Source organism: Danio rerio, chromosome 14, assembly GCF_052040795.2.
Source record: "Danio rerio strain M-AB ecotype USA chromosome 14, GRCz13ab, whole genome shotgun sequence".
In the NCBI taxonomy this organism is placed as follows: Eukaryota; Metazoa; Chordata; class Actinopteri; order Cypriniformes; family Danionidae; genus Danio; species Danio rerio.
Genome location: NC_141034.1, coordinates 28,454,104 through 28,467,519, shown reverse-complemented (window position 1 = coordinate 28,467,519; position 13,416 = coordinate 28,454,104). Strand labels below are relative to the sequence as shown.

General features: G+C 34.6%; 2 protein-coding genes across 5 annotated transcripts in view; one reads left to right on the top strand and one right to left on the bottom strand.

Annotated features, from left to right (window-relative positions):
- klhl3 (kelch-like family member 3) overlaps positions 1–13,416 on the bottom strand; it is a 98,975-nt gene that overhangs the window by 18,359 nt on the left and 67,200 nt on the right. The window lies entirely within an intron of this gene.
- fam13b (family with sequence similarity 13 member B) overlaps positions 1–13,416 on the top strand; it is a 74,827-nt gene that overhangs the window by 27,083 nt on the left and 34,328 nt on the right. For all 4 annotated transcript variants that reach the window (NM_001328042.1, XM_087280758.1, XM_087280756.1 and 1 more), the window contains exon 7: positions 8,092–8,207. In NM_001328042.1, coding sequence (NP_001314971.1) covers positions 8,092–8,207 — 116 coding nt within the window. The remainder of the gene's footprint in view (positions 1–8,091; positions 8,208–13,416) is intronic.

Below are 13,416 nucleotides of genomic sequence, written 5' to 3'. Positions count from 1 at the left end.
ATTACGCGCGCATTATAATCGTCAGCTAAAGAAGTTCATTATTGCTAATATAGATTTGGATGCGAAGTGAAACTGCTCGCGCTTTAGATGGCTTTGTAAACAACAACAGGGCAAAGTGTAGATTCTGCTTTTCTTGGCTTTGTGGCTGTTCATCAAGACAACAACGTTGTTTGTTTAAAGGGTCACAAAACACCAAAACACATTTTTTGAGCTGTTGACAGTCGTATATGTGTCCCACACTGCTAAAAACACTATTAGGACACCTATATTTCACTAAAAAGTGTTAATTGGTTGTTTTTGCATTATTTCAAGCAAATTCGTACTTCCGGTTTGAAACTAATTTTTGAAGCTGCGTCACGGCCATGACATAATAGCGTTGTATTCCAGCGTGCAGACTGGGCGTCTCTCCCAGAGTGTGTCTTATTACGTCTTACAGTGTGTTGCATTAATGCATGAGTAAGGCTTGGTTCAAACCAATCAGCGCGCTCTATTGTGCAACTTCATTAATATTCATTACTGTCAGAGTGTAGACGGCAGAGACGCCACGTTGTGTTGGCAAAACAAGCGTGAAGTGTTGCTTTAATAGTTTGCTGCAGTTAAGTTTTGTTTTCATTTTCTCTCTGTGAGAGCTCAGCTGGCGTCACGTGTGGATTAACAGTGTACTCGACGCTCGACAACAATAACTTGCGTGTCTAAGGAGGCACATTGTTTACCTGAGAGCTGTTCTCATCTGCAAAAGCTGAGATCCGGATTCGCTTGTAGTCTCCTCTAAACAAAGACGCGGCTCTAGTTGCTGTGGATTGTCCTGTCTCTACAGATTTGGTAAGTGAGCGACCAGTGCTCTTTGTTTATTCAGTTGTATTTTATTCGTATCAAACAAACTATTGCACCGAGTGTAAACAAGTTAGCACTAACAGTTACAACCAAACTATAACCTTGTGTTGGATTTTGTGACCGGAATAACAAACGCGGCTTTCTGACACTACCTGCCGTGTGCATCTAAGTTTCCGGGAAATGCTGAGTTTTTTTTTCTCTCATTCGCCGTGCGGTATCAAACATTGCATGAAAAATACACGCTTAGAACAGTTCCTCGAATCAAATATCACGTTTGTCGGGAGGGATATGAATGAATTCCCTGAATGAAAGAGCCAAACTGCAGTTAAAGTCCACCATTTAATAATTTGGCAAATAATTAGACTACAGATGTCCATGTAAACACAGTCACATTGTCAGTGGTTGTGTGTTTTGACTCTGATATTCAGCGTGCCCAAATAGACACTCCCACACCAAGCCTCTTTTCTTCCTCCGACACTCCCCCTAAACAGAGCTGGACACGCCCACTTTTCTGACTTTTTCCAAAGTAGAGGTGTGAAAACACCCTGCTGAAACGAGGGGGTTTCATGGCCCTTTAAGCTTGGGTGAACTATGCCTTGTTTTTATATGTATATATTATTGCGGTGTAATGTCTCAGCAGTGTATTTAAAAATAGCGCTTCCTTTGTTTTCATTCTTCTAGCTTGTGTCCGGACTAGTAACATTTCTCTGTAAACTTTTTCGAAAGGGTACCCAAAAACTGGTATGGTTTGATATTTAGTATCTTTTGACAGTGGAAACGGCCAAAAAGCGTACCAAACTGTACGGTACCACTCAGTGGAAACTATTATTTTTGAATGTCTGTGGTTGAAGAATTAGTTTCTCCAAAAATTTTAATTTTGTCATTAATTATCCTCATGTTGTTCCAACCCTGAGATTTCGGAACACAATTTTTTTTAGATGAAATCCAGGAGCTCCCTAGCCCTGCAAGTCAGCATGGGTCTAGAGATGTGAAAAGAAACCAAAAACATTGTCAAATTGTTCCATGTGACTTCAGTAGTTCAGCTATAATTATTCAGAGCTCCAAGAAAATATGTCCATATGACTTTGTTCGCCTATGGCCTCTCTTCAGCTGTGTCAGGGCAGGTCCTGTTTACTACTGGCAATGCGATGGTTGCTTGTTGCACTAACTCTAATGGCTGTACATTGTATTGCCCGTAGCAAATGCACATGTTTTAAAAACAAGTATATTTTTCAATGATGTAACTTAATTAAATGGATTGGAAATTATGGAAGAATGTTTTCACTGAGGCTTACTTGTCCTCGCTGATTTATATAAAGTGCGGTCACATTAGCAAACTTTCCACATTATTTCCATTTTAGTTACGAGAAGATTGTCAGTAGTGTAACAATATAAAAGGCACAGATCATACAGAAGTCACATCACACACAAAAACTTCTATTGTTCAGTAGGGCTGAAAAATATTGGTAATATTTATATGTATTGCGATATAACAGTTTTACAAGATGGCTTCACTTAGAAATTATTTGTTTTAGACTGATCACAGTGCTTTTGTAAAGTAAAGTGTAGAAAATGCAATACAAAAAAAGCAACAATGCTTTCGGTAGAGAAATAGTCTACACTGCATATAGTAAATGCAATTAATCTTTATTAAAGAGACAAACCTAGAATGTTTACACAATAAACACATTTAATTTATCAGTATTTGCTCTGTGGCCAAATGAAAACACATCACATTTTGATGAACTTTGATGCCTGGTCAGCTTTTTAGTTTTACATGACATCATGGATGCACACAATGCACAACAGTATGTTATATATGATATCAGTGATGACATGAGTTATTGTTTGGCTTGAGTGTGGTAAATATGCATGGCATTAGAAAGCATTAGAAAATCTTTCACGCACACATGAAATGCCTAATGAAATGGATTTCTTGTACAATGCTTAGATTTCTCTGTGAAATTTTGATGAGCAACTGTAAATAGGGACTTAATGTTATATACAGGTGAAGTATTCTCGACCAGCCATTCACAGCAATGGTTCCTTTTAGTCCTTCTTAGGTTGGCAGCTCATTAACTTTGGATACTGAGCTCAACCCACAGCCTAGTTCAGATTGAAACAGAAGATATTATTTGCTTCACTGGGTTATTCCTCTTCAGACATGCTTAGAGCGATTAGACAATTCAGATGGCCACTGCTGGGAAGATCGCCCTACTGTAAAAGACAGAATGGGAGCATAAGAAACAGAAGGGGCAGACACAAATGCAAGCAGCGGGGGGACGTGACCTATTTGGATTCAGGCCAGTGCTCAAGAAGCTGGCATATGCTGAAATGAATACGGGTTTAAATCAGAGGTTTATTTCTATACATGTTTTGCTCAAAAGGCTCTCCTATGCTCTGATCACACGTACCACTCAGGGCTCCTTCCGTGAGGATGAACTTGTGTAACTGTTTGGACTGAAGGTTGCCATGCTTTAGGGTTGAATAAAGCAATTATTGCATAAAAGCAGGGCCAGACAATCTGAAGACATTTTTTTGCTATTTCTGCGCAGAATATTGAAAAAAATATGGAATGATTTTTTGAGTTTCATAACTAAAACTTAATTTGTTAAATAAAAAGTAAAACATGTTTAACTTTTATTTAATATTTACTTTGCACATCCTATCTACTAAGAGACAGAAATTATTACTTTACTAATTTTATTGTAAAGAAATAAAATGAACATTTTCATATTAGTCAGTAATAAAGTAATTTATTACTGTAAGTAATTTATAATTATAAATGTACACACATTTACATACAACTAAATAAATAGACTCATTGAAGGGCTGAAAATCTGCAGATTTTAGCGTGTGCAGGTTTCATGTTGGTCTACATATAAGCAAATAAGTAAGCAAAACCTCCAAAAACTTATTCATTAATAATTACATATCTAAAATTGTGTTTAAATTAATTTTCTAATTACTCTGAAAAGTAACTTGGCTACTGAATAAGTAATTTATTTGCATGACTCAATTCTAAAAAGTATTAATAACTAAAAATCCCAAAGCATAAACAATCGAACTTAAAAACTTAATTGACTGATCCTTAGTCAATTAGACTCTTGTAGTTTTGTTCACATTCATTAAATATTAAATATTTCATATTAAAACATTTAATATTAAATATAAATATATTACATTTTAAACATTTCACAACGCAAGACGTTTTAATGTAATGACACCATATTTCAAACGTGTATATTCCATTTTTTAAGTATGTACAGTTGTAAAATAACTCTAGTTGAGAAATACAATTATTGTTATACAAAATATTGGAATAATAGTGTGTGTGTGTGTGTGTGTGTGTGTGTGTGTGTGTGTGTGTGTGTGTGTGTGTAAATATACTGTATACATACATACATACACACACACACACACACACACACACACAATTGTTATGGTTGTACACCTTATATTGTCATGAACTAATTAAAAAAATTTTTTCAGGATTTGCAATTATTTCGATGTAGTCTTTAATTGAAAAATAGAATTATTCTGCAAATTATATGTATATAACAATTATATAATTACAGTAACTAGTTACTTTGTAACTATTTACATCCTACCCTGCTTATAAGATTAAATCATTTTGATACAGTAATTGCATTTCATTAAGAGACTATTGGAATGAGTTCTGCCTATTTAAGGAGAAGAGCTTATTAATTACAATGATTGTGATTTAATCTCCCTAGTAACACTGGCTCTTGTGGGTTTGTCATTCAAACTCTGGTGACCGTGAAAGTATGTGCCCTTTTGTTTCTCAAATTCCTGTTTCTGCCCTGAAGTATTCGGACGTGTCAAAACCAAATGCAAAAATAAAGCAGGTCAGTGGGCAGCTGTGCAGATCTTTCCACACACAGATGCTGAGCCTGTTTTTCAGATTCTCAGAGGATGTGAGATGTGTTCTCTCTTTGTGAGGGTTGTTTTTTTTCTATTCAGTTTGTGTGTGCGCTTGACAGCATTTTTTAAATTATTAATTAATGAAGAGCGCCTTTAATTAGAGAGTCAGTCAGCTCTCAGCTTTTGGTTTTTTGGTATGCAGATGTTGCATCAACTGTAGAGCACATATTATCAGAGGCTCTGAGGCCAAACAAAAGCTGTGATTTACATGCTGCAGCTTCTTGGAGATATTGAAACATCATCAGTGAACTGTGATGTTGTCTTCCCCACCTTGGCAGCAGCATCTTTACTTGAGACTGCATGCTGGTGTTTTGACAACTTAATTAGGACAGTGTTAGGGAGGGGCCACTTTTTGTTTAGAGGTGTGAACTTATTTTCATATTTTACAAATGTTATGTAACAACAAACAGTGATGTTTCATCTTTCATAATTTAAAAGTGGAACACAAAATAAGATATTTTAGAATAAGAGGAAATTAATTGAGCTGAATTTGTGTAGTGTTAATATTGTTTTTATTATTATTATTATTATTATTATTATTATTTCTATTATGTAGAAAACATTGAGATACATTTTATGTTTTTTCTGAGTTGATAGCAGATAAAATCAAATTATGAGTTTTCTATAGATTGCTGTCTTTTAGATATAAGATAATTGAATCTATAGCAGGTTCATTATCTAAAAGATAATTGAGAGGGAGCGGTGAGTGTGAAAATACAGTCGTCCTCTGAGTCCTCAGCAGCCGCTTTGCACACTGCACATGACTCATATCTGCATGGCCACTGAACAGCAGCCCCACTTGGCCAATCAGATGTAGAGGGAGATGGTTGCCATGGCAACATGGCAGCAAGACTGCAGCAGATGCAGAGTGCATTTGATCATGTGCTGGTGCCAAAGTTTGGGTGATATGAAATACTGTAGGATAGATTTACATGTGGATGTGTAGCCCTGAACACTATGTGCCATGCTTTAAATGCCTCTAGTTGTTTTGGTTGCACATTTTTATTTAAACCCATTATTCATGTGGACTGTAGAACCACACTATTAATACAAACAAGCACTCAGATGGGATATATGAGCATACGATATTGCACCTTAGCAGTTATTTGTCTCATTTAACATGTTACAATTATGTAAAATAATAATTATAAGTAACAAATATGGTTTTACATGTACAGTTGAAGACAAAATTAGTAGCCCCCCTGTAAAAATACATTCAATTTCTAATATTATAATAATTATTTTCACCTTAAAAATATTTTAAAAACATGTTAAATCTGCTTTGTCCAGCCAAACTAATAGAAATATAAAAATAAATAATACAAAATACTGTGAAAATGTCTTTCCTCTGTTAATCCATCTAAAAATGAAAATTGTGTTACAAATGACTCACCCTCATGCCATTCCAAACCTTTGAGACCCTTCATTCCTCTTCAGAGTTTAAATTAAGATCAAATCGGAGAGCTCCCTCATCCTTCATAGACTGAAAGTTTTTTGGCTTGTTTGAAGAATTTACCAAAAAACATCCTCAAACCAGTGGTTTAATCTGACTATATTCATACTGCAGTTTCTTTTGTGTGTGCACATAAAACAAAAATAACTATTTTATTTAACAGTTGTGCCTCCTCAGTGTCAGTATGTTGTGCACATTAACAAGAACTCAGTGTCATGCTCTGTTGCCTGCTGATGTAATACCTCTGATGTGCCTGTGCTTTTTTTTTTTTTTTAAACAGAGTGATTTTAATGAAATGAAATGAAATTAGGTCAAAATTAAGATGTCAATGCCTTTAATAATAATAATAATAATAATATTAATAATAATAATAATAAGAAGAAGAAGAAGAAGAAGAAGAATTCCTTACATTATTATATAGCACCTTTCTTGACACTTAAAGGGCTTTGCACATTTTTTGGGGAATCTCCTCATCCACCATCAGTGTGCAGCATCCACATTTTTTTATCCTGGTATTTTTATTGACAACAGAGAATCAGGACCTCAGTTTAACATCTCACCCAAAAGATAGCGCTCACTAAGCAGTATAGAGTCCCCATCAATATACTGGTGCATTAGTTGAGTGCCCCCTGCTGGTCTCACTAACACCACTTTCGATAGCAACCTAGCTTTCCCATGTGGTCTCCCATCCAGATACTGACTGAGCACAGCCTTGCTTGGCTTCTGAGGACGACCATGTGAGAGTTACAGAGAGCTAGCTGCTGCCCAATAGCTGTCTGCTATTCCTGCCCAATATGAAAGAAACCAACAATAAATCTGGGTTATGTTACATTTGTATCACAGCCTTTCCGATTAGCAGGGCCAAACACTAACACACACACACACACACACACACACACACACACATATATAGATATATACATACATACATACATACATACATACATACATACATGCATGCATATATACATACACACACACACACACACACACACATATATATATATATATATATATATATATATATATATATATATATATATATATATATATATATATATATATATATATATATATAAAACATACATATTATTTATAAACAACATTTTTTTGCTATTTCAACACTGAATTTTTTTACAAAATCTGCTGGATTCATGCTGGATAAATTAGACAGTATAGTAACTAAACTTGACACATGAAATATAAAATAATATGCTTTTACAATGCAAATCTGACTACAACTTTTTGGTTGGTAGGCAAAATAAGTCTTCATCAATATACTAGAAAAAAGAAAATCTTACTTTTTGTAATATTAATATTACAAGCTGTATTGCAAATAAATCATATAAACATTTGCATATTATTGTTAATCAAAAATGAATTAATATATAAACACATTTGTATAAGTAAAAAAATATACTCAATGATGGGATGATAAAATCAGCGGAAATTTGCTGATTTATGCACTTGCAGATTCTGTGTGGGTCTAGCGGTTTGGCTAATCCTAACGTGTTAAACTTGATTTTGATTCATTTTCGATTTGCCCTATACCAAATTCAAAACAACATGATACATTACAGCCTTTCATAATATTCTGTAGTTATTGACAACACACGTGTGATGAGTCACCAGTTGTACCCACAGCAGGGGTGAAATCTCATAAGCAAGCAGGCGTGTAAATTAGACTCCCTCTATATAAGCAGCATAGGTGTGGGATATTGCATAATAACAATGCGTCTTTTCAAGGGGGCGAGATGTTGACATGTAATCTAATGCTAATGGTGAATTACAAATAAATGCTGCAGACTAGTGTCATCAGGTTCGCAGTAATCAAATTCCCCCCTCTCTCACCCCTACAGATCACAGAGCTCCTGGAGGAAGAGAAGTTGGATGCTTGTGAGGAGCTCCCGCGAGATGGAGAGGACGGACCCTCCTCCCTGTCCCCCAAACATGCCCAAGTCGCCCCCTCCTCCAGGTAAAACAAACGCCGCTTTTAGAAATGTCTTCATCTGGGATCTGTTCCGTCTGTGGTCCCCCTCTGGCATTTCCCCTGTGCAATTTAATATGAGCATGTATATATGTATTTAAAGACACAGTAACACAAGTTAGCATCATGCACCTTCATATCCGTGCCACTTGCTTGCTGATGACATGTTTTTCTGCTGAAATTTGTTTATATACTTTGCTGCTCAGCAGTTTTTTTCTCAGGATGATTGTTTTTTCTTCTTTAAATTAATTTCTTTTTTCAACATATAAATGATGCATTAAATTGAGCAAAAAACAACTGATATTTTGTTTTAATAATGCTGAACTTTACTAATCAAAATAATAATCAAAATATCCCGATTTTTTTTTTTTTTTTTTTTTTTTTTTTTATTGAATAAAGTCAGCATATTATAGTATTCTTGAGACCCAGAATGGCTGTTTTTTTACTGCAATAATTCAAGTATATTCAAACAGAAAACATGTATTATTACAATCATTACAAATTGTAATACTCTACAATAATGTTTTACTTTCATTTTGATCAAATTATTACAAGTTAGTGAGCACAAGACATTATTAATTCTAAGGGCCATTTATATCGAAGTTGATATTTAGCTGCACCATGTTGGTGTTTCTTAACCATTTTTTTTTTTACGAGGTGGGTCGTTAGCCCAACACTCAGACCCCAATCGGGAGGACCATGACATACACCCATATACTACGGACAATTCAGTTTACCCAATTCACCTACAGCACATATCTTTGGACATGTGGGGGAAACCCACGTGAAAATGGGGAGAACATGCAAACTACACACAAATGCCAACTGACGCAACTAGGGTTCAAACCAGTGACCTCCTTGCTGTGAGGCGACAGCACTACCCACTGAGCCTTTTAATTTTGACAACCCCAAATTTTTGCTTTCTGCTTTTTAAACAAGTCTTGTTTAGACAAGATTCTTCTGACAATTTATGGAAAAAAATTATTTGACTCCCTGCTTGAAATTTTAATTTTTCTGTATTTTACAGGGTTCCCACGCTTCTTGAAAGTAATTAAAAGTACTTGAATTTCAGACAAATGAATTCAGATCCTCGAAGATGCTTAAAACAAACGCAGGTCCTTGAAAGTGCTTGAATTTAAATTGTAATAAAGTTTCTTTATAGTTTTATTTCAACAATTGTACTCAATTGTCAAAAATGGGTCCAATCTTCGTATGTGTATTGCTCAGTTAGCTGGATTTGGTGATTGATGAATCAACACAATTCAGGATTGTTTCGTTCTTCAAAACCCATCCAAGAGTTGTTATAGCAACAGTTCTGTTAGCTCAAACCTGCTCAGGAGCAGGCTTATTTCATATAAACAGGATTAGATCAAGTCTTTTCAAGCAAATGTAATACTGAAAGTGTGTACAGAATTCAGATTTTTTTTCAGAAGTAACCTATAGATTATATACACTGGGGAAAATAGTAAAATAGTAAAAAGAAAATAAAATGCTTTAATGCAAAATTAATTTAAACAGCCATTTATTAAGAAACTTGAATAGGCCTACTAATCTGAGCATGCAGCCCACAACAAATGTAGAAAGTTATTGCATATCATATTTAACTAACGATTTATTACAAATTTTATGTAATTTGCTCGCATGGGTAATTGAACATTAATCAGATGATGCCGTTACACTTCTCTGCCGTCAGCCAATCGTTGCATTGCTGATCATGATTTCGAGGATTGAGAGATCTGTCCTTCACAATACACTCAGCAATCTCAGAACAGTTCATCCAGACATTTGAATCTGATTCATAAATTATTTTGAAGAACCAAATTTGCCAGAGATCAGTTATCAAGATTAAGAGATCCAGGATCTGCAAAATTATCTTAGATCATTTTAGCGAGGTGCGAATAATGGAGCCAAGTCAAAAAACTGAGAAATTTTTCAATTTAAATCTTGTACAATGACATTGACAAATATTGCACTTTAATGCACTTTTTTATTTATATTTTAGAAACTGCTTTTGGATGTTACCAGTATTTATTTCAGCAAACTGTATTAAATTTTTGGAGTATGACTGTTTAAAACCGATTTGTTTTGAAAATCACTCTGATATTAAGTCAAAGTTAAATATTAAGTACAGTTAGAACTTTTGTGGCGCTGCATGTGCTGGGGTATGAATTACAACGATGCTTGATTTAAAATTGATGATGCTTTAAAAAGTCCTTGAAAGGCCTTTTGCTGATTGTTAAAGTGTGGGAAACCTGATTATAAGCTAATAAATTTGATCATTAGTGATATTTATTATAATTACATTTGTTCAACACAAAGTTTAACACTTTTTTGTAAGGAAGTGTTGAAAGAATGAACATTGTGTCATAAAAGATGCCTTATTAGAAGTGCAAAAAAATATTTGAACCATAAGATGATACACAATATTGGTATACGAGAACTTGATAAGATTATACATAGTGTTTTTAAAAAATCATCAGTTACAAAGATGACTATATAAATCGTTTTTAACTAATAGTCTCATGAATGTCTCTTCAGTTCTAATGTAGGTTTCAGTTATATCATGGAGTACATAACTGAACGATTAACAAACAATGAAAAAGTTTTCAACACAAACTGACAAAATAACTGGCTTCTCGTCTGTAAGATTTTCATGTCTATGAGCATACCTTAGAATTGTGAATTAATTATGAGCATAATCTAACTATAACCTAAACTGTATGTATAGGGACCAGTTGTACATCTTATCACATATCTTTTTGTCCATAGGTTATAGTGAAGCTAGTGATGGAAAGAGTACGGAAACATCATATTCAAGTACTATTACTTGCCCCGATATGTAGTTCAAGCTTTTAAAAGTATTCAAGAATATTGAGTGTTACACTGTGAAAGGTACAGTAGCTGCGTTTACATGCAATTTGTGTTAAAACATAATATTCTGTAGTTCATTTAGTAATTGTTTAAGGCCATTTGGGGATTTCAGTCATCGTATAGTAAGCATCCTTCATCTTCTCATCAGTGACATGCTGTCTAAACTCTAAACAGTTTTTGGGTCATTGCGTGTAAAGATTTTGGAAATCTTCTTGGACACTTTTAATGCTTCTAAATGGTTTTCGATTTACCTTCTATGTGCGATTTTCAATAGACTGGAATAACTGGACTGATTTTTCTACTCAGCCAATCTTTATAGACGAGAAAAAATAAAGTAGTGACTAGGGCACGATTCTGGCTAAAATGTGAATCACAATGTTTTTTTTGGCTTAAAATCAAGATCACGATTTTCTCACGATTCTTTGGATGTAAAAGAAAGGTTAATGTGAGTAAGCTATATTTATTGTTAATTCTCAAACATTTAGTTACCTTGGAGTTATAAGGTTCTATCTGCGTTCTGAATGATTTTGAGATATTGAACTTCAAAGTTTTTGCAATTATATAGCAAACAGTATGTGTGCAACATTTTTTGTTTTTTAAAGTCTTAATGTAAACAACTTATAAAAAACATCCCATATTGTAAATTTTTCATTTAATAAGAAAGTTTTCATTTAATAAGAATCTGTATGTCAATAACTCAATTTTGGCAAAAATGTCAGATAGAACCTTATAATTCTAAGGTGACAATATGGCAATACAACACTAATTATATTAGGCCTATGTGTAGGTCTACTGTTGCTTATTCTTTCAGCGCGGCTCTTAAATGATTACTCTGTGCAACAAACTGAACATTATTTACAAAATGTTTCTGCTCACTAAAGTAGCCGTCATTGGCGTGCACGTGCGAGCTCCTCTCCTGACCTTGAACATTTTATTGGCTGAATTGTAGAAAAGCTGAATCGCGATCGTGATCTGTTCTTGATTAATCGTGCAACCCTAGTAGTGACTGCAGGTTGAAGAAAAATATTGGAGTAAAATTACCAATACAGCACTAAAAATACTTAAGTGAAAGTAAAATTACACATTTTTAAAACTACTTAGTAAATTACAATTCTTGAGAACAACTACTCATTTACAGTAATTTGAATATTTGTAATTTGTTACTTCACACCACTGAATGGAGCTATTTTCCCTTAAAAGTAGTTTTTGGTGTGAGGATTTCATGACACAGATGTCTGATGTCTCCTCCCTGTTAAAACTCCTCTGATCACCATCATCCCACTTTGTTGCGCCCCATAAGTGACCTCTCAGCAGTAAGTGACCTATCAGCCATCAGGACTGCGATCTCTGTTGGCCTTTGTTCTCTTTCTGCCCTCTGAAGTTGATCGGGACACAGATTCAGAGGACATGGTAAATGTCAGACGGCCTTACCTTGATGTCATATTATAAAGCTAGCACTTCAGAGCCATACCAAGTCAATGAGTCTGCGGTCTTTTTTTGTGTAGCTGTTTTTATAGACATGCTCCAGATTTTAAAGCTGGTATGTAAGGGTGTGGAGAGGATGATTAATGGCTGTCATTATCCTATAACTCTTCCCTTGAGACATGGGCAGTCTGCCGAGAAGTGTCTGGTAAAAGGTACTGCAGAATGGATCGGTCAGATGCACGCTAAACTGGAAAGATGTTTTGGAGAGAATGCCAAACATTTGAGACTCTATTCAGTGATGATATGGTAACAGTGTTTGCGCCATTTGGTCTGTGTTTAGGCTGATTAAAGCTTTAATAAGCAGAGTGTCGTAAGAGTGTGTCAAAACAACATGCACAGTCGAGAAGTCTTTGAGATTGCTGAAGCGAGACTTGTTTCCTGTGGAAAGAATGCAAGGAAGTATTTTATTTGTTTTGGCTCTGGTAGAGTCATCGTTTTTGTTCATTTACAGATCGATCCTCAGAATTGAATTACTTGAGCACACGGGTAAGGACTGTCGGGGTATCTGCAGGGTCTTAAAATATCTTAAATTTCAAAAAACTAATTGTAGGCCTTAAAAAAAGGTCTTAATTGTCCTTTGTCCATGTAAAGCTATACCCAATTGGACCAACATCCATCCAATCACTAGCAGTATATTTTAATAAGTTTTAAGAAACGTTTAGTTATTAACTCTATTTACTTATTAAAATGGTTTAATTATCTTTATTACAATAAAATTTGTTTTAATTTTTTTTAAGGTTTTAACTTGACTATTAAAAAGTTGTTAACGTTTAGCCCTTGGTATGTCTGAAATTTCATTTATTACTGTCTTAAAAAGGCCTTAAAAAGGTCTTATAAAGTC